The sequence below is a fragment of the Lipotes vexillifer genome, unplaced genomic scaffold (assembly GCF_000442215.2).
Source record: "Lipotes vexillifer unplaced genomic scaffold, Lipotes_vexillifer_v1.1 scaffold59, whole genome shotgun sequence".
Taxonomy (NCBI): domain Eukaryota; kingdom Metazoa; phylum Chordata; class Mammalia; order Artiodactyla; family Lipotidae; genus Lipotes; species Lipotes vexillifer.
Window position 1 is genome coordinate 1,031,644 of NW_006791208.1, and position 22,822 is coordinate 1,054,465.

The 22,822-nt window shown below is 54.3% G+C and overlaps 1 protein-coding gene across 1 annotated transcript in view; it reads right to left on the minus strand.

The window, feature by feature from the left end:
• Window positions 1–279: 279 nt before the first annotated feature.
• The window catches only part of DLG5 (discs large MAGUK scaffold protein 5), a 125,496-nt gene continuing 102,953 nt past the window's right edge, over window positions 280–22,822 (minus strand). Inside the window, exons 16-32 of the mRNA XM_007464206.1 lie at window positions 22,686–22,809; window positions 22,215–22,359; window positions 20,782–20,894; window positions 20,039–20,128; window positions 19,645–19,795; window positions 16,551–16,713; window positions 16,306–16,439; window positions 15,463–15,609; window positions 13,915–14,098; window positions 13,194–13,342; window positions 12,126–12,296; window positions 11,018–11,214; window positions 4,660–4,803; window positions 4,270–4,397; window positions 2,873–2,982; window positions 2,050–2,159; window positions 280–544 (exon numbers count right to left, since the gene is read on the minus strand). Coding sequence (XP_007464268.1) covers window positions 441–544; window positions 2,050–2,159; window positions 2,873–2,982; window positions 4,270–4,397; window positions 4,660–4,803; window positions 11,018–11,214; window positions 12,126–12,296; window positions 13,194–13,342; window positions 13,915–14,098; window positions 15,463–15,609; window positions 16,306–16,439; window positions 16,551–16,713; window positions 19,645–19,795; window positions 20,039–20,128; window positions 20,782–20,894; window positions 22,215–22,359; window positions 22,686–22,809 — 2,364 coding nt within the window. The 3' untranslated portion in view covers window positions 280–440. The remainder of the gene's footprint in view (window positions 545–2,049; window positions 2,160–2,872; window positions 2,983–4,269; window positions 4,398–4,659; window positions 4,804–11,017; window positions 11,215–12,125; window positions 12,297–13,193; window positions 13,343–13,914; window positions 14,099–15,462; window positions 15,610–16,305; window positions 16,440–16,550; window positions 16,714–19,644; window positions 19,796–20,038; window positions 20,129–20,781; window positions 20,895–22,214; window positions 22,360–22,685; window positions 22,810–22,822) is intronic.

A 22,822-nucleotide genomic window follows, 5' to 3' on the forward strand; every position in this document is an offset into this window, starting at 1 on the left:
GCAAAGTGGCCCCCAGCGAGGTTCCAGAGTCGTCTCGCTGAAAACAGGCACAAAACCAACACCAAAGCGACAGTGAGGAAAAGGGCAGGGGCTGGGCAGCGACAACATGGAGCCGTTCAAGTAAACATAAACAACCGAATACTTAGAAAAGGCTTGTAAACTTGTGATCTGAAAGGTTCTCTTTGCAGCATCTCTGATGAGCTGGCTACGAGAAAGGCTGGTGTCGAGCCCCTCTACAGAGTCTTCTGTCTTACAGCGCACGAGTGAGAGGAAGAGAGTCTGCGGCCCTCTGTCTACAAAGGAGGTGCTTCTGGACTCCTGCTTCATGGATCCTTCCCCTTCACGTTTATATACAGAGACGTCTATCTTTAGTCGCTAAAGAGAGCTGAGCCAGGCAGTCACGCCGGCGGCCAAGCTGCAGCTGTCCCCAGCACCGAGTTCTAGAGAGGGCTGGCTGGGATCCACAGGACTTTATTTTGCTCTTGATTGACCATTGCCAAGATCTGAGCGCAAATGCTCGACAGGGCTCCTCCCTGGACGACCCCTGCAAGAGAGCCCCCAAACACACACGTCATTGGCCCAGAGGAAGACCCCAGGGTGAAGGCAAATAAACACATCTTTTACTCTTCCTGGCGTTCTGCCTGTTTTGAGCTACCTGGCCCTCCTGCCCCACTCCCGCCTCACTCTCTTCCATCAGTGAGAAATTGGAAAAGAAAAAGTAAAGAGTTGAGTGCAAATCACTTCGGCTTTTTACCTATCCCTCTCGGCAACCGTTCCATAGGATGCTAAAATTTTACGCTCAAATGAAGGCTGGTGTCCCATTTTGCCAGGCTGCCCTGGTCCCTGTAACAGGGATGACAGGATCTGACCACACACATGAATTGCCAGGCCCCACTGCAATGATGCTCTGGGCTGCTTTGCCTAGACATGCAATGGGGAGTCCCAGCACACGGAAGGCAGTCTGGGCTGTGCTGTGATGGTCCAATCGGCAGCAGGATTCTACAGCTGACAAGGTTGGGTCTCGGAAGCTGGGCATCCCATGGCCCAGAGAAGATTCCCAGCAAAGATGATGGAATGTCTCCAGCTCTGGCTCGGGCCTGCTCTGCAGGCTTTCAGCACCACAGCCCGGCAGACACTAGACCAGGGCTCTCTGCGGGATCCACGGAACAGCGCCGAGCGCTGGCTGCTTGCCACAGAAATGGACAGCGAGGGTTTAGAAACTGCTATGGAAATGTGACAGAGTAATTTTACATCTGTTGAATCTTACACAAAGTCAAGGCTTTTATTTTGTTAAGTTTTGGAGTTTTTAATGTTCTTTTCTCTAGTAATTGTTAATGTATCTGACTGAAATACTGGTCTGTAATGGACTGGAAATTAAAACACAAACACACGTGACACATACGTAGACAGAAGCACCAAGGCTGGGTTTTGCGGCCAAATGTTGCGGGAGAAGCGCCGAACTAGATCACAACACTCTCTACAGGTTAATTAAAATCACTGTCTCCACCTCTCTGTGGCCACAGTGTTATTATGCCCCCTACAAATGACTGATTTTATGGAAGAGGTTGAAAGTCACAAAGTAAAATGGCAATTGGTAAACTGGAACCCTGCTTCTGCTGGTTTGCTTTGTTTCAAAGACCGGAGATAGTAAAGGTGCGGCTTATCCTCAAACTTCACTGCAAAACTGGCCTGACCTGGAAGGTACTGGGGACAAATAAATGGTCACAGCCACCATGTCACAGCCACCACAGCCGTGCTACCCGCCCAGGGAACGCTGGAGCTGTGCTACAGGGCGGCTGTGCAGCCGCCACACAGGGCCAGACTGTGACCCAAGGCCAGAATTAGTGAACTTTACCTTTGGACCTGCAACTTCCTGAAGCTGCCCTGTGCCTGCCATCAGACCATCTGTGATGAAAGTGCTCACTGTGACGGCATCCACCAGGCACCCCGGAAGTGCGGGCTGTTACCACTTCTAGGAAGGACGTCCTTGGGAAGCCTGCATCCGTCCCTGCTGCCTGCTCCTCCTCTGCAGGCCTGACGCACACCTACCTGTGAAGAACCTGCTGTACTCCTGTTCAATCTTCTGAGCCGTCTCAAACTGCTCTTTGGAATGCCTCTGAGTCACCTTGTCCTTCAGGTAGATGGGGTCTCTCTGCTCCCTGTTGGGACATCCAGGGAACCAGGCTGAGCTTCTCACCTCCCCCCAGGCCCTCCCTCCTCTTTGCTTCTCTGCCCAGAGTAACAGGGGTCTCCACCACCACAGGGCCCCCATGGGCTCCCCTGGTAAAACACAGCCTGCAGGCTCCACGGGGAGCTCCGGGCAGAGAGGGGCAAGGTGGGAAGCCCGGTGTGTGCACACAGAGACCAGACACCTCAGCTGGCGCCCGAGTGCAGGTATGAGAAGCCCGGAAGCACAGAAAGGCAAAGTGGAGGAGGGCCTTGGCAAGCCGTTAGCCCAACCCGTGCAGAGACTCAAGCCCAGTGGGAGCAAGGGCCCATCCACATCGCAAGCCAGCTCCTGGCAGAGCTGGACCCAGGCCGGGCCACCCAGTTCCTGTGCTGTTGTGAGTGCCCAGCTGAGAGGCAGGAGAAGGGGAAAGGGGCTGGGAGCCAGGAGGGGAGCTATGCAGACAAAGCTGGACCTACTCAGGGAGCGGCGGCAGCATCCAAACAGCGCGGAGAGTGGTGTGGAGGGAGGGCTGTGCTGGGTTCACATGCCTGGCTCAGTGTGAGATGGGGGCTCGAGGGGGAAGGCTGCTCCTACATGGGATGCCTATTTCAAAGCCAAGGGGCCCCCCGCCCCACGGCTTTGAGCCAGCAGCACCTCCCCAGCAAGGCCCCAAGCCAAGCCCCCGAGGAGCCTGTCACCTACTTGATGTGTTTGGCGCTCTTGTAGTGGATGAAGATGACGATGGGGTAGATGTGCATGTGGTGCAGCCGCTCAATGGCGTGGGGGGCGACGTCCAGGAGACAGTGCCGGTTCTGGGGGGAGGGAGAGAGTGAACACCGGGGCAGGCGCGTGGCCGGGGCCTCGGGAGCACTGGACCCTCCAGCCTTCCTCTGCCACCGATGGGCCCCACCCCTCCCCAGACACTGCCCTGCCTTGCCCTGTAAGTGAACATACGAGGTTCTACCAACGAACGAGGCAGCAAAACCAGTCTTTCGCTAAGACCACACATGATACACGGAGGGGAAACCTCATCTGGGAAAATCTCTCCCCACAAGCCGTCAGCTGTGATGATGGTCCAGGCTGGGAACCAGGGCCAAGCGGGGTCTGGACGACACTCCGAACTCCCTTTCCTGCCTTTACTCAGATACAGGAAAGCGCTTCCTAAAGCGCTACCCCACCTGGCCTCAGAAACCTTACTTCTGCCAGTCCGGGCAAAAGAAGATGCGGAGACTCGGCGCGGGGGGGGCTGAAGCAGGGGAGGGGGGAGTGTGGGTCTTTGCGTGGCTGTGACTGAAATGCATCCCATGGATCCCCTGAGCCTCCAGGTAGAGTACGAGCCAAAGGCAGGCCACGGGCACCCTGAAAGCTCCACTGAAGGGGTCCACCCTTTGGCCGGCTTTCTGACGTCCTGGGGCACCCCTGACTGGAGCTCGTCCACTTCAACTGGGCAGTCTGCACTGACAGCTGTAAGAAGTCAACTCCCTCATGTAACAGGAGGGATCCAAAGCCCGGCGGGGTAAACTGACCACCCAGGAAGGATGCAGCCCAGAAAGCGCCCACATCCTCAGACTTGTGAGGGATGCTTTTCCAAAGGATTTCCCCACTTCCCCTCATACTACCTGGCAAACAGACCCCAGCGTGTTCACAAGCCTAAAGGCACATGGCAACGGCTCTTATCCTTGCAGGGTCGGTCGTGGCCCTGATGGAAGCCGTGCCCCTGTCCCTCAAATAAGGCACATCAGCTCAGCACACAAGCTCAGCAGAGGCATTCTGGGACCCTGTTGCAGAAACCCCTGCGAGGGGCCTTTCCTAGAGTTCAGAGCTCTCGTCAGAGCCCCTCAGAGAGGGAGAGGGGACACAGGCACAGGGCGACTTTTGCCCAGGACTAGCTTCCTACTCACGAGAGCGGAAGCACAAGAAGCAACGGGGGCCAGCCCCCAGTAGGTTAACTCAGACTAACGGGACACAGGCGAGCTCATGAAGGTCCGAGAGACATGCAGGGCAGATGTGCAAAGGTACAGAGCCCGGACACACACACTGGGGTCCAAACCCCGGACTCAGAGAGGCGCCCCCATTCCTTGGTCTGAAGCAACAGGTACCTTTTCTGTGATCTCCTTTATGGAAGCCACTGTGGTCACGTCAAAGTGGCCACTCCTCCGCTTATAGTCGACAAACAGGCAGTCTTTGACGCCCCGCTCGATGGCCTGCTGGGAGGCCTTCATCACCTCTGCAAAGCACAGACACAGGAATCATGATTGCCCTGGCCCCATGAGCCGTCACTGCATGTGCCAGGAAGAACGCTGTGCAGAAGAGACTTTAGGAGCCCAGCCCTGCTGTCCTCGCTCCCGGACAAAGAACCAGAGGCTGCACACTGATCTGAGCCAAGTCCAGGGGACTCTGAAACATCCTGGGATCCATGCCCGGGAACAGGGGGGTGAACACAAACACAGGGACAGACACAGCCCAGCAGGCACGTGGGCATCCCTTACCAAGGGGGCATCTGCAGAACTTGCCGGGCACCTCGTTCACGAGCATTTCCTTCACCACATCCAGTAAAGGCCCCAGGATCAAGACGGGCCTCAGGGAGGTGCAGTCCACCTTCTGGACCCGCTGATAGGCAAGGCTCACAGAATCTGAGGGAGAGAGGGGAGCAGTGTCACGGACACCCACCTGGAGCAGAGGGAGGAAGGGGAGGGGCTGGGGACCCACTGTTCCCCTGACCTTGCTTTTACCCCAGGGAGGCCCACCTCCTTCACTCCACAAATCCGGAGCCAGCTACCCAGCTCACCCTGGTTCGCCTGGGACTTGCCCAGTTGTAGCACTGAGAGTCCCATACCCCGGGCACACCGGGGCCCGGCCGCTCCTGGAGTCCAGCACAGTGTCCCTGCTCCACGGACACGCAAGACACTGCAGCACTTCATCCCGCTCAAATGCTTCCGTATGTGTCCAACGCGCCCTCCCCTCACCCCTAGTATAGATTCTCTGCTCTCTAGAAAGGCAACCTCCCCTGAGGTAGGTGTGGTCATGTGACCCAGGTCTGCCCCATGGGGTGAGCAAACTCTCCCCATTCCCATGAGCTGAAATGGACAGGACTGGGTGCAGTGAGCCAGCTCTGATCCTGCAGATGAGAACAACCCTCAGGAAATGACAGAGCCACAGGACAGAAAGGATCTGGCTCCCTTATGATCCCCAGAACAGAGCTGCCTCCCAGGGATTCCCCCCACCAGCTCAGACTTTTATGAGGCAGGGAAATAAGCTTCTTATCACGCTTCAGCCGTTGTTGTCTGGTCTCAGTTACAGCAGTCAAACCAATATCCTAGTTGATACCTGTAGTAAAAACCTCCCCTTCCACCAAATGAATAAAAACAATCCTTGCAGAAAGTGGCCGCCTAAAAACCAGCATGCAAACATCTTCTTGGCACCTCCCCTGTACCAATCACTGTGCTGGCATCTCGGAAACACTTTTAAAAAGAGTAGAAAGCACAGTCCCTGCCACTGCAGAGCTCATGCTCTAACCAGGCTCACAGATGGCAACAGGTAAGAAACAAGACAACCATACAGGAGTTGCCTGCCAGCTCCAGGCAGCGGGACAAGAAGCCTCACCCTCGGGGTGGGGGTGGGGGTGGGGGGGGGTGGGAGTGGCGATGAGGAGGGGCAGAGCTGAGGGGAGGGTCGCCTGAGGTGGGCTCGTGAGGAAGGGTCAGTGAGAGGTCGGGCCCGGAAGGCCCGTGACTAGGAGACGAAGGAAGACGGACCAGATGGCAGAGCTTTAGAGGTGAACACACAGGGCGGTGCTCGCTGCAGCCTTGGCTCCACAAACGCTGAGCTCACAGGCAGAAGCGCACGCATTTTTTTCGGTCTGATGATTATCCAGGCACACCTGTATGGCTTCCTATACAACATTTCTCAACCTGGTGACCAGGTGATCCGTTATTAAAGCAGGGGGAGGGTTTGGTGATCACATTCACCGTCCAAGACCCCCCCGCACACTTGTGACTGACGGCTCTGTGGAGTCTCAGGGCAAAGAACTTCCTCCAGGAAGAGAGAAAAACACCCCCTCTTTTAAAACTTGGAACATTACAGATAAAGCCAGGCATCCTCTCCCACACCTCTTCTGCAGTCCTGGTCATCATAACCACCGTCATGGCTGGTTATAAGGATATAAAGTACATCCTCTTCCAGATGTCACTCTTACATGTTGACTTTTACAGGCTCAAAATACCTAGAAAATATGTTATGTATGTCCACGTGCTCAACAAAAATGGCAAGATACATTTTTGTATCATGATACATGCAAAAATACAGGACACGTGCAACATTCCGCAACTCCCTCTTCTTATGCTTTCGAACCGCATCCCTGGGGATACACGCTGATCTCCCTAACTCCTTTTGAACACCCTACGGGATGGATGCCCTGCACCTATTTATCCATTTCCCTGTGTACGGACACTAAGTCACTATGTCTTCAACTTAACTTGAACAGAATCATCTTCTCCCCTAATGATTATTAACATTCCACACTGAGGGGCACCAATTTAGAAGATTCCTTTTCCTCCCCGAATCATCTGCTCTGTCGGAAGTCCTCATAGTTACAGAATCACAGCGGGGCTACAGAGCATCTCGCAAGCACTAAATCCAACAAGAGTCAGGGGTCCAGAGAAAATAAAAAACTCCCTGGGAAGGGTAAGTATACAAATAGACAATCTGGAAGTACCCTAATGTAGTTATGTAAACTGCTTTTAAAACTGGTACAGATATTAAAACCAAAAGCATAAAGGTAATAATAAATCTACGCTCATGTTCACATAATGTAAAAAGGATGTAACTGGTATCATCCATAACATAAAGGGGGTGGGGGGGGGTGGGGATCCCAGAGATGTAAAGTAGAGTTTTTATAAAGGGTCGAAATTAAGCTACCATCAGTTTAAAATGAATTGTTATAACCTTAAGATGTTTTACGTAACTGCAGTGGTAACCAAAAATAAAATATCTAGGGCTTCCCTGGTGGCGCAGTGGTTGAGAGTCCACCTGCCGATGCAGGGGACACGGGTTCGATCCCACATGCCGCGGAGCAGCTGGGCCCTTGAGCCATGGCCGCTGAGCCTGCGCGTCCGGAGCCTGTGCTCCGCAACGGGAGAGGCCACAACAGTGAGAGGCCCGCATACCGCAAAAAAATAAAAAAATAAAAAAATTAAATAAATTAAATAAAATATCTATAAAATATACACAAAGGGAAAGGAGAAGGGAATCAAAACATGTCACTATAAAAAAAAAAAAAATCAATGAAATACAAAAGGCGGCAGCCAAGGAGGAAAAGATAGACAAAAAAGCAACAAGACATACAGAAAACAACTAACAAAATGGCAATAGTAAGTCCTTCCACATCAGTAATTACTTTAAATATAAATGGATTAAATGCCCCAATTAAATGACGTAGATTGGCTGAATGCATAAATAAAAAAGATCCAACTATATGCTGTCTACAAGAGACTCACCTAAGCTCTAAGGTCATTCATAGGCTAAAAGTGAAAGGATAGGAAAAAAAATAATTCATGCAAACGGGCACCTAAAGGGAGCAGGGGTGACCACAGCTGTATCAGACAAAATAGATTTTAAGACAAAAACTGCCACAAGAGACAAAGAAGGACATTAGAGCATGATAAAAGGGTCATTTCTCCAGACAGATACAACGATCATAAACATACATGCACCCAACATCAGAAAGTTCCCAAATAAGTGAAGTGAACACTGATGAAACTGAAGGGAGAAACAGACACCAACACAGTATTAGTAGGGGACTTCAATAACCCACTTTCAGTTATGGATAGTACAACCAGACAGAAGATCAATATGGAAACAGCACTTGAACAACACTACAGACCAACGGACCTAACAGATTCCCCCCTAGAGCCTCCAAGGGAGTGTGGACCTGCCAGCACCTTGATCTTGGCCCAATGGTACCGATTTTGGACTTCTGGCTTCCAGAGCTGTGAGAGAATAAATGCATGCTGTGCTGATCACAAAGCTTGTGACATTTGTTACAGCAGCCCCAGGAAACAAATACACAATGAAAGCCAGAAGACAATGAATTATACCTTTAAAATGCATAAGTAAAATATCTACCAATCTAAAATTCTATATCCAGTGAAAAATCTCCAAAATGATGGGAAAATAGACCAAAAAAACAAAAAATAGAGAATTTGTCACCAACAAACCTGCATTACAAGAAATGCTGAAGGTCACCATAACATCAAGAAAATGGTAATTATATGAGGTAAAGGATGTGTTAAACTAACCTTATTGTGGTAAACCATTTGCAACAGATCCACCTATCAAATTATCATCCTGTACACCTTAAACTCACACAATATTATGTGCCAGTTATATCTCAATTAACATGGAAAAAAAAGAAATGCTGAAGGGAGTGTTCAGCTGAAAGAAAAGATCAGAAGGAAAGAGAATTGCAGGAAGGAATGAAGAACAGTGGAGAGGATAAATATAAGTGAATAACTGACATGCAGATCAGTAACACTGCTGGATTTAGAATATATGTAAAATGAAAATGATAATGCAAAAGCTGGGAGGGAGGTGAAGTCAGTGCTCTGATGTTTTAGGATTAATAGAGAAGCGGTCAAAGCAATGATTCATGTTAGCAGTAAGTCAGAGATATATACCATGAGGGTTGCTGTAATCTACCCCACCACCACCACCACCAAAGAGTAAAACAAAATGATTAACCAAATGATTAACTAACAGATGGGGGGACAGAAGAATAAAAATGCTTTTGATTAATCCAAAAGGAAGAAGAGGAAGTGAAGGGAACATAAAACAGGCAGGACAACAGAAAACAAACTGCAAGACGGTAAATGTATCAGTCATGATTTAACCAGTGATTAAGTACTCTGATTAAACGAGAAAGATGGTCACAGGTGTGTTCAAATTGTGAAAACGCCTCAGGATGTACACTTTCCTGTAGATGTATGTGTGCTTTTCTATACATACATTATATCTCAATAAAATGAAAAAAGATGAGGTATCACAGTGGGCTGAAAAAACCCTACATGCTGCCCACAGAGCCACGTAAATATAAAGCTACAGAAAAGTATAAAAGGATGGAAAAAGACAAACTATGCAAACACTCAACCAAAAGAAAACTGATGTGTTAATAATACTTAAACAAAATAGACTTTAAGGCCAGAAACATTTCTAGACATAAAGAAGGACATAATGATAAAAGAGTCAGTTTAACAGTAAGATATAACAATTTAGAAGTAACAATTTAAAGACCACTTCAAGATACATAATGAAAGAAAAAAAACAAAAAACAAAAAAAACAACCCACTGAAGAACTGAAAGGAAGACTAGACATATGGCTGTTTTCGAAAGACATCCACTAGACATACACAAAATACACCAGAGATGGTATCTACAGAAGAAAAGGGAAGGGAGAATCAAGCAACTATTACTGCCAAAAGGTGAAGAGTCTACTTTACATTTAAAAATGTAAAAACCCATTCTTAGCTCGAAGGCCACATAAAAACAGCCAGACTTGACCCATGGGCTATGGCTTGCCAACCCCTGTCCTCACTGACAGTGACCTGTGGGCCATGAACAAAGGTGGGACACACTCAACTCACTGTGACTAAGGCCCTAACTGAAACAATAAATAAGGAAGGAGAGGAGGAGGAAACCAGCTGTCCCACCTTCTGAGGCCCACTGCCACCTGCACACCCTGCTAGCAGGGAGGGCACACCTTCTAGGACAGTGGACACACACCGGGGTCCTCGGAGCAGCATTCACAGGAGGCTCCTGCTTCACAGGACAGATGCACCCCTCCACGGGGCAATCTGCCGAAGGATGTCTGATGCTACCTAATACGCAACTCCAGGACTGGGTCAGCACCTGGCCCTGGGAGGATCTTGGAAGAATGGACACAGGAGGGGACTTCCCTGTTGGCGCCGTGGTTAAGTATCCGCCTGCCAACGCAGGGGACGCGGGTCGGATCCCTGGACCGGGAAGGTCCCACATGCCGTGGAGCAACTAAGCCCGTGCGCCACAACTACCGAGCCTGTGCTCAAGAGCCCGTAAGCCACAACTACTGCGCCCACGCACCACAACCTACTGAAGCCCGCACGCCTAGAGCCCGTGCTCCGCAACAAGAGAAGCCACCACCGTGAGAAGCCCGCGCCGCAACTAAAGAAAGCCCGCGCGCAGCAACGAAGACCCAACACGGCCAAAAAAAATAAGAAAAGAAGAATGGACACACACAGGAGTAAGGCCAAACACGGCCAAAGATCTGCACAGTGGCCCTTGGTCACCAGCAAGCAGCCAGTAATAACCCAAAACCAAACTGGAAGCAATGCACTGGGCAGAGACTGCATTTTGCGCACCCAATACCCATCTTTCCTTTATTCCTTACTAACAGAACCTGCGTTACTGAAGCCAGCAGGTCCCCAGTGAAAGTCCTGCCTTCTCAGCCTCCCTCGCAGACTGAGCGGCCAATGAGGAATAAGTGGGAGACCAAGGGTGGGGCTTCCAGGTAAGCTGTTTAAAGAGGCACACTTTTGCTGTGCCCCTTCCTCCTCCCTGCTGCCTGAATGTGGACGTGATGGCAGAAGCTGCAATGACCATGGGGAGACCTTGAGGATGGAAGCCACACCCTACAGGTGGTACACACTCTGAAGACAGTACCACCGCCATCCCAACCCAGACACACATCCCTGGATCAGTTACGTGCGAAAGCAAAGCAAACTTCTATCTTGTTTAAGTCACTGTGGTGGGGCTCCTGTGGTCAACAGCACACCTCATCCTGCGAGCCTGCTGGAGAGAGCCAGCCCAGCCACTTGCCTTCAAAGAGTGGAATGGAGTCGTTGGAAAAGGTGTCCAAGGCAAGGAGGTCTCTCCCATCTTTGGACCCGCTGCGTTTATGCTTATGTTTCCTTCGAAAGAAGGACCTGCGTGCAGCCGCCGAGAGCGTCTTTGCGGTGGTGGTGTCATCCTTGACTTCAGACATGCTGAGCCTCCGGGAGAATTCTTGGTCCATCCTGTGGACAAGAGTACAGCAGCGCTGCGGAGGGCCCAGGGACCATCACCTCCCCGCATGCCCAGCCGCAAGGAGAGCCAGAGCTGGGACTCCAGGCTCCTCCCACATTCTCTACAGGTTTCCTGGCGGCTTCACCACCCACGCTACTGAGGACGCCATGGTGCCACTGCTGTGAGGGTGATACACACACACACCAGTGCTGGGCAAGCTCTCAGAATACAGGGCCACCTCCTAGAGTCAGACGAGGGTCAGAAGGAGCTGCTGAGACAGCCTTCACTCGTGACCACTACAAGTTATGCCTCCTGCCACCAAGAGGAACGAAGCACAGACAGACACTGTAACACAGGAAGAACCTTGAAAAACCTCATGCCAAGGATAAGCAGCCAGTCACAAAAGACCACGTGCTATATGACTCCATTCACACGAAAGTCCAGACAGGGAAGTCTATAGAGACAGAAAGATCAGTGGTCGCTCAGGGTTGACAGCAGCGGGCAGGGCAGACAGAAAGACAAGGCGGGGCAGCTGATGGGGCTTCTCCCTGAGGTAACGAAAATGTTCTCAAATTGACTACAGTGATGGCTGCACATCTGTGAAAATACTGAAAGCCAGTGAACTGTACACTTTGGGTAAATTGTATGGTATGTGAATCATGTCTCAACAAATCTGTTCAAAACAAAAAAGTGCTGTCTCCTAAGCTGCCCCTGTGCTTCTGTACAGCACTGACCTAAGTACAGCACTGACCTACACTAGGACCAAAATTGCTTTTTGGACAAGCAATTGTGGCAAAACGTACAGACCAGAAGCTGATGCGAGCATCAGAATAAACCCCCATGAGCCCCAGCCCGCATCCCATGGGGCATCCCCACAGGTGCCGCCCACCCCAGCCCCAGGCCCAGACTCGAGAACACTCACACGTATTTGCTGGGGATCTGCCCGCGCTGGATCTTCTGGGCATTCTCGTCCAGCTGCCAGGCCATCCAGGACCCAAATGAGCCCTGGGGCAAGGTGTCATCCACGTAGAGTATGTCATCTTTCTTAAAGCTCAGCTCATGCTCCACCTCTGCCAGCCGCTCATAGAGGGCCCTGGACCGGGCAATGGAGAGGGCAGGTCAGGCCGCTGGCTGCCCTTTGCAGCCATTGTCCTAGAGCCACTCTCCTGCTCTGAACTTTCCCCAGACCCCAGAGGCCTCTCCCCAGCCTAGCAGTGGTTCCCAAAGAGGGGAGCCCGGGCTCTACATGACAGGGCAGGGACTGCCCTTTCCTCCCCTGAGACCAGGCTCCCTGGAGACAAGGGCTGCCTCATGCCCATCACATAAAAGACTTCTTGCCAAGGACCAAGGCCGTTATCTCCATTCCAGATGGGCCTTTCCCATTTGTGTCCCTCCCCTGAGTCAAGGCTGACGGTTCCTACAGACTAGAAACTTCCCAGAAGGGAAACATGCCATCCTCAACTGAGGAGGGGTTCCCTAGAGACAGGGACACCCGCCACCCCCCGCCACCTCACGGTACACGGTCGATCAGTGCTTTCCACTCTCGTGTGGCCTCAGATCTTAGGGGACATGAAGAAAGCTCAGCACCTCCCGGAAAACGTCCGATGCCTGCCTCAGACACACACTGCATATAGTACTTTGGGGTACTGTGGATGCCCTGACACCCACACACGCTGCAGAGGGATCTGCAGACCTGGGTCAGAGGAGACCAGGAGAGGAGCCTAGCCCACAGGAAAACGAGGCTCTGTGGTCTCAAACTTCCCCACCAGGCCCTAAACCCTAAAGAGGGAGCCCATCTGGCCCTGGGAGCTTTCGAGGGTTTTTCTAAGTCATAAGCAACTCGTCGTGAGCTTCCAATTTGGGGCCCAAGTAATAATGCTCACGGCCCCACCCTCTGGGGGCAAGAAACATGGGGACATTCACAGGGAACAGCCTTCACTGAAAGCCCCTCCCCTAGTCCCAAGTCCCCGGCAACGCTGGCCACTGGTACCTGATATAGAAGCTGTCGCCAGGCAGGCCCTTGACCTTGGTGAACTCCTCAGGGCGGTACTGCACCTTCAGGCGGACGCTGTCCTTCGGCTTCAGCATCTCCACATAGACCTCCTCCACCGTTTTGTTGCGCACGTCCAGGCCACCGTACTACCCAGAAACGGAGGACTGGGGTCAGAGGGCAGAAGCTGGGCATCTTGGGCACCCGCGAGAGGCCAGGTGTAGGGTAAGGGTGAGACTCAGCACCCCGTTCACTGGGCATCCATCTGCCCCACCTCCGCAGGTAAGGCTGAGTCCTCTGTCGAGTGTCTGCTCTACCCTCGACAGCTGCTCCCAGGAGAAACCCTGCTCTAGTCCCCCATTGGAAACAAAGCACTTCACCTTGCTATATATACTCCTTGTTATCTTTCAGTACCTACGACCCACCTCCTCCGCCCAACAGGAGACCCAGTGAGCGGGAGATGGCCCTCGCCATCAGACCAGTCCTGAGTCCTGCCACTGACAACAGCAGAGCATCTCCCCTCCGGACACCAGTGCCCAAGCCAGGGCCCCCCTGCCCGCTTCCCCATGATCTACCCAGCGGGGGTCTGGGTGGCATCCAACACCCACACACAGCAGTCGCCAGCAGAGGCTGTGCTCCTCCTGTGCCAAGGGAGACGGCGGCAAGCCCGACGTGCGGGCGGAGGGCAGCCCGGCTACTGCTCAGAGGGCGCAGAACTCACCTCAAGGACGAGGTCCCCAGGCACGAGGCCGTCGGGGCCCTTGGCAGGACTGTCGTCCTCCACCTCGGCCACGAACACCCCATGCAGGTTCCCACCACATAAGTGCACGCCAAGCTCCAGCTGGGACTTCTTGATGAAAACAACTCGTGGTTCTGGGGTCTTCTTGGTGGCATCTCCCACCATCCTTATGGGGAGGAAAATGAAGCTCTTCAATTGTGCACAGGGAGGGAGGAAGACATGAGAAAGATGAAACAGTGGTGACGCCCTAACCGTTTTCTGCTGCCCGCCCCCCACGGTCTCACGAGCTCTCAGAACCACAGGAGCCGGGAGGCGGGCCGACACAGCCTCTAGTTCTGGTGACCCGGTTTATAGGCAGGATGCTGAGGTTTGGTAGAGGTGAACACGTGACCCCGGGTCACAAAGCCACTTGGGAACAGAGTGGAAATCAACACCCCTGCTTTCGAGCCCAGCTGTCCATCACACACCATGGGCTATGTCTTGCCCACCTGGACTGCACTTGCTTTCCTAACTCTCTTCTCCTGCAGTCCAGGGCACAACTCATCCAGCAAATGTTTACTGAGCAGCTTCTATGGCCCAGAGGCCACTAAACCAAGAAGCAGGGCCCCTTGCCATCAAGGAACTCACAGCACAGGGACACTGAAAGGCTGGCAAACAAACTGAGTGAAGGAGACGGGATAGCAACGGAACCGAATGAGCAGGACCTCAGCGGGGGAGCCAGCCGGTGACGAAAACTTTGCTGCAGGTAAGTGTAGCCATAATGGGCACAGTGAACGGTCACAAGTAGGAAAGCCCTGAAGATGTCCCAGCTTCCAGCCTCAAACTTCTGTGAACAGTCCATTAAAGTCGTACCCAAGAAAGGGTTCTGTTCAAGACTGAAGAGTGACTGCCTCAGGACCCGGCCTGTGTGACCCTCCCCCACCTCCCCGCCAGCTCCTGCCCACACTAATGCCGCTCCCTCCTCCGGACGTCTCTTCACGCCTGCCCTTTGCACAGCTAACCCCTGCTCATCCTGTGATGAGCTGTGACTTAGCTGTCACTGCCCTGCCATGTTCCTCGTGACTGTTCCATCGTGGCCCCTGGCGCCCCTCCCAGCACTCCAGCCGTGCTGCACATGGCTGGACACTGGTCTGCCACCCTCAAACCTAGAGCTCCTTGGGGGCAACACTGCTGTTAACGGCCAGAGCCCGGAGCCTGGCTGGGGGATGACCGTGGGATTCTGTCTAAGGACAGAACCAGAAAACAAGTGAGTGAGAAAAGGAGGAGAGAAAGAAAAAAGGCAGAGCTAAGAATGAGTCAGTGAGAAAACGAGAGAAAAAAAGGGAGAGAGGGCAGGACGGAGGGAGGAAAAAAGGACTGGCGTGCTCCCCACCCCAAATCCTGACAAGCCGGTGTGCCGTCTGCAGCGCAGGGCGGCGCTGGGACCCACGTCCCTCAGAGGATGTGCTTGGGTCCCAACAACGACCCCCCGGACCCACCCCACTCAGCCAAGGTGCACGGATGGAAGGCTCACGGCACACATCTGCTGACCTGGAGCTGGGGGCGCTCTGCTTGGCCGGGGGTGTGCCAGGGCCCTCGTCCTGCTCCATCAGTGGGTCAATGACAGAGGGATGCTCCGGGGTGGTGGCACCGCTGCCCTGGAGAGTGGAGTGGGGACTGACAGGGTCCAGGTGGGAGCTGGGGACAGAGGACAGGAAGAGTGAGGAGTGGCATGCAGCCGGCCGGAGCCACACCCCATCTCTGGTGGTGACCAGGTCTGGGACGTGAACAAGGACCAGGTCACACAGCTCTGTGACCCGAACCCAGAGGAGAGCAGGTGCCTCAGGAGCCTGGACTCGGTCACCCAGCTGCAGGATCTGCCTGTCCTCAACTCGGGGATCCTCTGCAAAGGGGTCAGCGTGGGGACTCATGAATTCACTGTTCTCTTTTCCTCTGCATGTGCGTTTCAGCCCTTCCCTTCACAGGCGCTGCATGGCAGGGGCACGTCTCACCCCTTCCTCACCTGTCCTGCCACCCACAGCACAGAGGCAGACGGGAGCAGGTGTCCAGTGTCTGCTCGTGGAGTGGGGCCAGACCACTCTGTGGGAGCGTCCGCCCGGGGCCACAGCTCCTGCCTGCTCCACATACCCATGCCGGGGCTTCCTGCTGCACGTGGGACCCAGCCACCTGTTTCCACACCCTATTTCAGGAGGGAAAACCATCCCTCCATGTGTCCCTTCTCCAAAACCCAGGGCTGGTCAACTCCTCTCTCATGGCAGCAGAATCCCCAGAACTTGCAGCTGACACGTAGGTCTCCCCACAGCGAGCCACGCACTTGCCGCACCCGGCTCTCTTCCTGCAGCCCCCATGCCCCCTAGGAGGCCAGGGCCTCACCTGGACCGGGAGTGGCCGCTCAGCTGGTGCATGTGTGGGTTGTACTGGGCCAGGATGGTGATGGTGTCGCACTGCTGCCCGATGATGAGCCGGGCCTGCTGCTCCGTGGCGCTCCGCAGGTTTATGCCATTGAACTAGGAGACACCGGGAGCGGGCTCAGTGATGGGAGGAGGGCGTGGAGGAGGCCCTGGGGACCCAGGAGGGGAGAAGAGGAGAGGAGGGAGAGGACGGCAGCTCCCGCTCACCTCAAGTAACTGGTCCCCGTACTCAAGGCCGGCCTGGTGAGCGATGCTGCCCCCCGTCACCTTGGAGACGTAGACACCGCCCTTCTCCCCGCTCACGATGGAGATGCCCAGCGGCTCCGAGCCCTTCTGCAGCTTCACATGGCGTGGCTCCTCCACGTAGGGCCTTGGAAGAGAGCCAACAGTTTTGGGGACTCGGGCTCAAAGGAAAGGTCTGGGGAAGATCTGAGGTCAGGCATGCAATCACTATGCAGAAAGGGCCAGGGGGCACAGACGCTCCTATGATGACACAGCTGGATGGGAACACGATGAAGTCCACCTTTGTACGACGGTGATACACAACCCCATGCAATACAGACACGACCCCCCACCCACGGACGGACACAGAAGCACCCAGTCCCAAAGACACCAAGAAGGGTCTGTGTGAACTATCAACACTGATATACGCACAGAAAAGGCACACAGGTTTCCCTAACAGGAGAGGAGTGGCCTCACAATGTGCAACGTACAAACCTCCAACGGGGTCTCAAGACGCCCTCGGGGAAAAAGGACTGCTTTCTGGGGTGATATTCACCCAAGAAGGGACAACATAAAATATCAGTTTTTTATGTTTACCAGTACACAGGAGGATGCAAAATGATCATGAGATTAAGCTGCTGCAAACCCGAGGCACTAAAAAGGGAGCGGGGAGGCTGGGAGCAAGGCGGCACCACGCACCCACTGGCCCCGGGGAGCCGCCCACCGCACCGTGGGGGATAAGGGGTGCAGGGGGGCTGGGGCGGGGACCTCCTGTCGGGCCAACCTCACGCTCCTCAGGGAGGAGGACCTGGGCCTGGCAGCCACAGGCAGTCTCAGGAGGGATCTGTGGTGGTGGAGGCATCTGGAAGGTGCAAAAGGTTAGAAAGCAGAGCGGGGTGATCAGAGGAGGAAGACAACCACAGATGCCTGGAACGTGACACACAGACAGACAGACAGTTAAGTGACCCCGAGCTGCCAGGACCGCCGCTGCATGCTGCCCGAGCTCCTCCTCAGGACAAGACTGCAGCCAAAGGCCAGGGGAGGGGACCGGCAGAGCGCCACCCCCAAGGGCTCCCTCCTCCAGAGCACATGTCAGGGAGGGGTGGGGGTGTGGGGGGGGTGGTCCACGTGCTGAAGGGCAGGCAGGCAGAGGGGGGCCCTTTTGGAGGGAATCCTTACTTTTTAATCTCCCAAATGATTTAAATTTTTAATAATATGCACAAGAGTTTTGTCAGAACAATAAGGCTGCTTTGTAAAAGAAACTCATAAAAGTATACTTAACACTACAAACAGCTTAAAACATAACATTAAGGAGGAAGTTTATGTATGTAAAACAACGTAAATAAAGCATGTATTTAAACTGTATGTGTACATGCACACACACCTCAGAAGGTGAAATAACAGCAACTGAACCTTGGGTTGATGAGATTATGTGACTTTTTTTCTTGCTACTTTTCTAGTTTTCCCAGTTTTCTATGATGAGACTTAACTTGAGACTGAGGAAAAGGGGACTATTTTTAGTAAGTAACCCATTCTTCAGTCAGGTCACACACGTGAAAGTTTATGTCACCCAAGTGCCGTGAAGGCAGGAATCACCGACACTGACACACACACTCGCTCACACAGACACCCCGGTTCTCTGCGCACCACAGAGGAAGCTAAGGGGATGTCTGAACCGCATGTGATAAGGCCCCTCCTGCTTCTAAGGAGCCCCCTTCAGTGGGGGGAAAGTCTCGTTCTCTCAGTGACCTGAGCTGGGGGGTTCAGTAAAACCTCACACCCCCAGGGCCGGTCTGTGCTCCTGTCTGCACGATGCAGGTGAGGCCATCATGAACACGTCCGCGTGAACTGCGCTGACTCCCCTGGGGGCCCAGGCGCCTTGGCCGTTATGGGTACACTCTGTTCTCCAGTTTACACTTCCAGGTGTGCTGTCTTACAGGCTCAGATGGTGAATGAGATTTTCTTAACGATGGGCCCACCCAGCTGCGTCTCTCCCACGGCTTGCAGCTAACAAGGGCCCTCAGCTTCCTGGATGTGAGTGGAGCAGAGTAGCTCTAGTCCTTCTAAGTGACTATAGATGAAGGTAAGTTCAAGATTAACCCCATCTCCCACTAGGATCTAGACAGAACCCTTGAAATATACAGATACGATCTGGTAATTCCCACTCTGAACACCAGAGGTGGATGAGGAACGTGCAGAGCTCGTGCAGGAAGGGACCAGCCCTGAGAGGAGGCACACCTGGACTGACAGCTGAGATTGGCCTGCATTTCAAAATGAGCCAGTAGATGGCTAAGCTGTACGTGTATGCTTCACACACTCTTTTCCTATGTGTATTTTATCTCACAATAAAAAGCCTGGGGGGCGGGGGGAGGGCGCAAGCGATACAGCTGTGTTCTGGGGCCAAAAAGAAAAGGATAAGAAGGAGTCCTGGGACTTCCCTGGTGGTCCAGTGGTTAAGACTCCACTCTTCCACTGCAGGGGGCAGGGGTTTGATTCCTGGTTGGGGAATTAAGATCCCGCATGTCGCATGGCGCAGCCAAAGGTTAAAAAAAAAAGAGTCCTGATTCTAATTAGTGTAGGCCAGTCACTAACCATGTGACCACAGACAGACCACTCCAACTTTCTGGCCTCAGTTTCCTCATCTTTAAAATGGGGCCGATGCTGATGCCGCCGATCACAGGGTTATGTGAGGATTTCACGACTTATTACGTGGAACGTGCTTAAGCAAGGGCCTGGGAAGCAGTGAATGGCATCACTCCATCACGGTCACTGTCAGGTCGTCCCCAGCATCACGTGCTGGAGCCCCCCTCCTCCCGTGGGCACTCAGTGGAAGGAGCTCACCCTGCTCCTCCAACTGGCCATCCATGTGCGCCCCTCCTCCTGCATCACGTGTCCACAGGACTTCCTCGTGACGTCCTGGAGCAAGACACCAGGGGATGCTAGGCGACCCAAACGCCGGCGGCCTCGCCGGAGGTCAATTCTGTCGGAACTCCCCAAACCGCACCACGCCCGGGGCCGAGGGCGCGTCCAAGTGCTGGCCCGCTACAGCAGTGCGCCATCCTCCCCTGTGCCCACTCACCTGTCCTTTCGGCGCTCCCCGAGGGCCGCGGGGTTGACGGCAATCCTGGGCAATGTGGCGGCTGAGGTCTGGGATGGGCTACAGGAGGACAGGCCTTCGACATTCAGAGGAGACTGCGGGGGAGTGCTGCACTCCGAGTGGGACAGCGAGCCTGCCGAGAGGGGTGGGTGAGGGCCGGGCCTGCACCTCCGCTCCCGCGGCCCGGACGCACGGCCGTGTGTGCAGGTGCCTCGTGCCTCGCACTTCCCCCTGCATCGCCCGCCAGGGCCCGGGGCCTGGCCCCACCAGCACGACTGATGGCTGAGACAGGGAGCGAACTGTGAGCGGTGCCCAGACACCCCACCCTGAGGTCGGAGGGAGTCAGCAGGGGGAGGGGCCGCTGAGAAGTTCTCACCTCTGTCAGAGCCCATGACAGACCGCGGGTATCTTGGCGTTGATGGGATTTTAATGCGTTCTGCCTTAAACTGCAAGTTGCTCGAAGACCCTGTGATTCCACAAGGGGACAAAACTTTAGGCCTGCGATTAAACAGCACCCCTCACTCCCTCACCACCATCCTAGTAGTCAGGAAACATACACGGTTACGGCAGAATGAAAGTGGGCCCTGCCATTTATCCCCGAGGGGGGTCTCAACGTGGAACAGTCAGGGAAAGCAGAGGCCTAGCCCCAGTACGTGAATAAACCGTGCAGGGCTAGGCTGCTCCAGAACAGCATCCCACAAGTCTCGCTTCCAGCCCCAAACAGAGACAGTACCCCACGTGACAGGGGCGACTGCCGGCCTTGTGTCCACAACGCCGGAAGCAGCTCCACCAGAGTCTCTCTGAGACAACTGCTAGCCTCGACTCTGGGTTGCGTTTTCCATTAAGTGATCGGCAACACGACATGCCCCAGAATGACCTCAGGGTCAGGGAGCGAGGCTCCTGGGCCAGGGGTCACCAGAACAACTACACGGCCACTGCGGGAAGCTGCAGGAAGGCCACAGGAAAGGGCTCTGGGTGCAACGTGGAGCCGGCCTCGGTCCCCAGACGGGAGAGGGGCTGTGTGTGTGGGCCGCCAGGAGGTCTGGGCACGAGGATGCGGGTGGAGATGAAGAAAGGCTGGTGCCTGCTCTGGCGAGAAGGCGCCAGGGGCTCAGTTACCGAGGCGGGCGCTGGAAGGCAGGGAGTTGCACCCGTGGGAGGCTCTCATCTCAGAGCAGTCGCTGCAGGCCCTGGGGCTCAGATCCAGGCTCAGGCGGCCCTGGTGCTGGACACTGTCGAAAAGCAGACAGGTGAGGGGCTCGGGAGAAGGACCAGCTCAGGATAACAAGTGGCTGGCCACCCTGAGGCCCTCTGCCAGCTCAGGGAGGCCCAGAAGCGGCTTCCAGTCAGCCGAGGACGGCGACTGCCCGCAGCCACGCTCAGAGGGCCCTGCAAGCGCCGGGCCAGGACCAAGCTCACTGGGACAGAGGGCTTTCTGCAGGGACGAACAGAGGCTCTGCATCCTGGGCGGGCAGGGAGGGGCAGGATGGCACCGAGGACGTGGCAGAGTGCTGCACCTCCCTCAGGAGAGCCCGTCCCTGGAAACGGGAGAGCTGAAGGCAGAGAGCCCGCGTTGCCCACGTCAGGCTGGCCTGCAGTCAGGCCCAATGATGACCTCTTCTAGCTGTGAGACTACATCTCTAGCCTGCTTAGAGCCTTCCAGCGTCTTCACTGTACTCAAAATAAAACCCAAACTCTGGGTTTGTGCCCTATGACGTGGGCCTTCCTCCTGACTCACCGTCTCTTTGCCAAGCTCCCCTACTCTGTCCCTCGAGCCCACTGCACCATTCTCAGATGCCAGGGCTGTAGCACCTACAGCCCTCCTTCCTGGAGGTTCCTCCCCAAGTCGTGTACAACTGGCCTCTTCTCAGCCTCCTAGTCATGGCAGCATCCCCCTGCACGGGGCCCTCTCCACCGCCCAATATAACTTGCCACCTTCTTCCAAATCACAGCCTAGCTTGTCGACACTTTAGGGTCTTTAGGGCCATTCAGCACCATCTGGTATCACTCTGTTCTCTTTTTTGGTCGTGCCCCCCTCCCCTCCTCAGCCCCGGCCACTTGAACACAAATGCCACAGGAGATGCAGTTTGTCTACTTAATTTTTCACTGTAGCCCTCTAGAACTATAGCAGTTCACGGCATGTAGTCTGTGCTCTATTAAAACCTGTCAAGTAATCGAACGAATGAGTGACCTTGAGCCAATCCATTCATTTTCTTAAGGCTCAGTTCCTCACCTATCAACCAGAGACAGTAATAGTAGGGTGGCTCTGGTGACCAAGTGAGATGATGCTTATAAAGGTCTGAGGACAGTACCTGGCATGTGAGCGCTCAGCTATCAGCTGCCATCTCTACCATCGTCCTACAAATACCTTTTCAAGCTCCACGCTGGTAAATAAAGAGAGCGACCTTAAAGTTTCCTTTCCCTGGGGCCCCAGCGCTGTTCTACCTGGCCTCTCCCCAGCTAGGCAAGGGAACCCCTCTATACACAGTGGCCTTATGCCCAGGTGGGCTTGGTTGGCTGCAGTACAGGGAAGCACAGGTAGCTTCACATACCTGGGATGCAAACCCTGGGGGCCAGCCTCTCTGGGGACAGGCGGAGAGCTGCAAGGGCCGACCCTGTGGCTGCGCACGGTGTAGATGGGGTTCCTCAGGACGGAGCTCACAGTGGTGCTCGGGGTCATACTGCGGGGAACAGTGCCTGCAAATGGGCAGGGTGAGACAGTGGCCCCAAAGCATCCAGCCAGCCCCAGATCTACGCAAGCTTCTGGCCCTGCTCCATCTGTAAGGCAGGAGAACCTTCTTCAGTGCTTCCCATTTCCCAGGCTGCTATGGGGAGAAAGCACTCTGAAAAGCTACAAAATGTCACTGATAGAAGACTGAACACTCCAGACAGGTCAGCAGTGGCTAGATCTTTGAGGACACACAGCAACTCCCTGAAATGACAGTCTCCACTCTCCCTGGGACTGGGTGGCCCTGGGAGCCCACACATCGACCCTCCTCCCCGGCCCTGCCCTGCCAGCTCACCCACAGACGCCCTGCTGGGGTAGAAGGGGGGGTTGCTGTGCCGGCTGGAATGCCCTGGCGAGTAAGGGGACCACTCCTGGAGATCTGGGGAGAGCTCTCCACTGGCCGGGACGCTCTTCTGCTCCTGCAGAACCCAA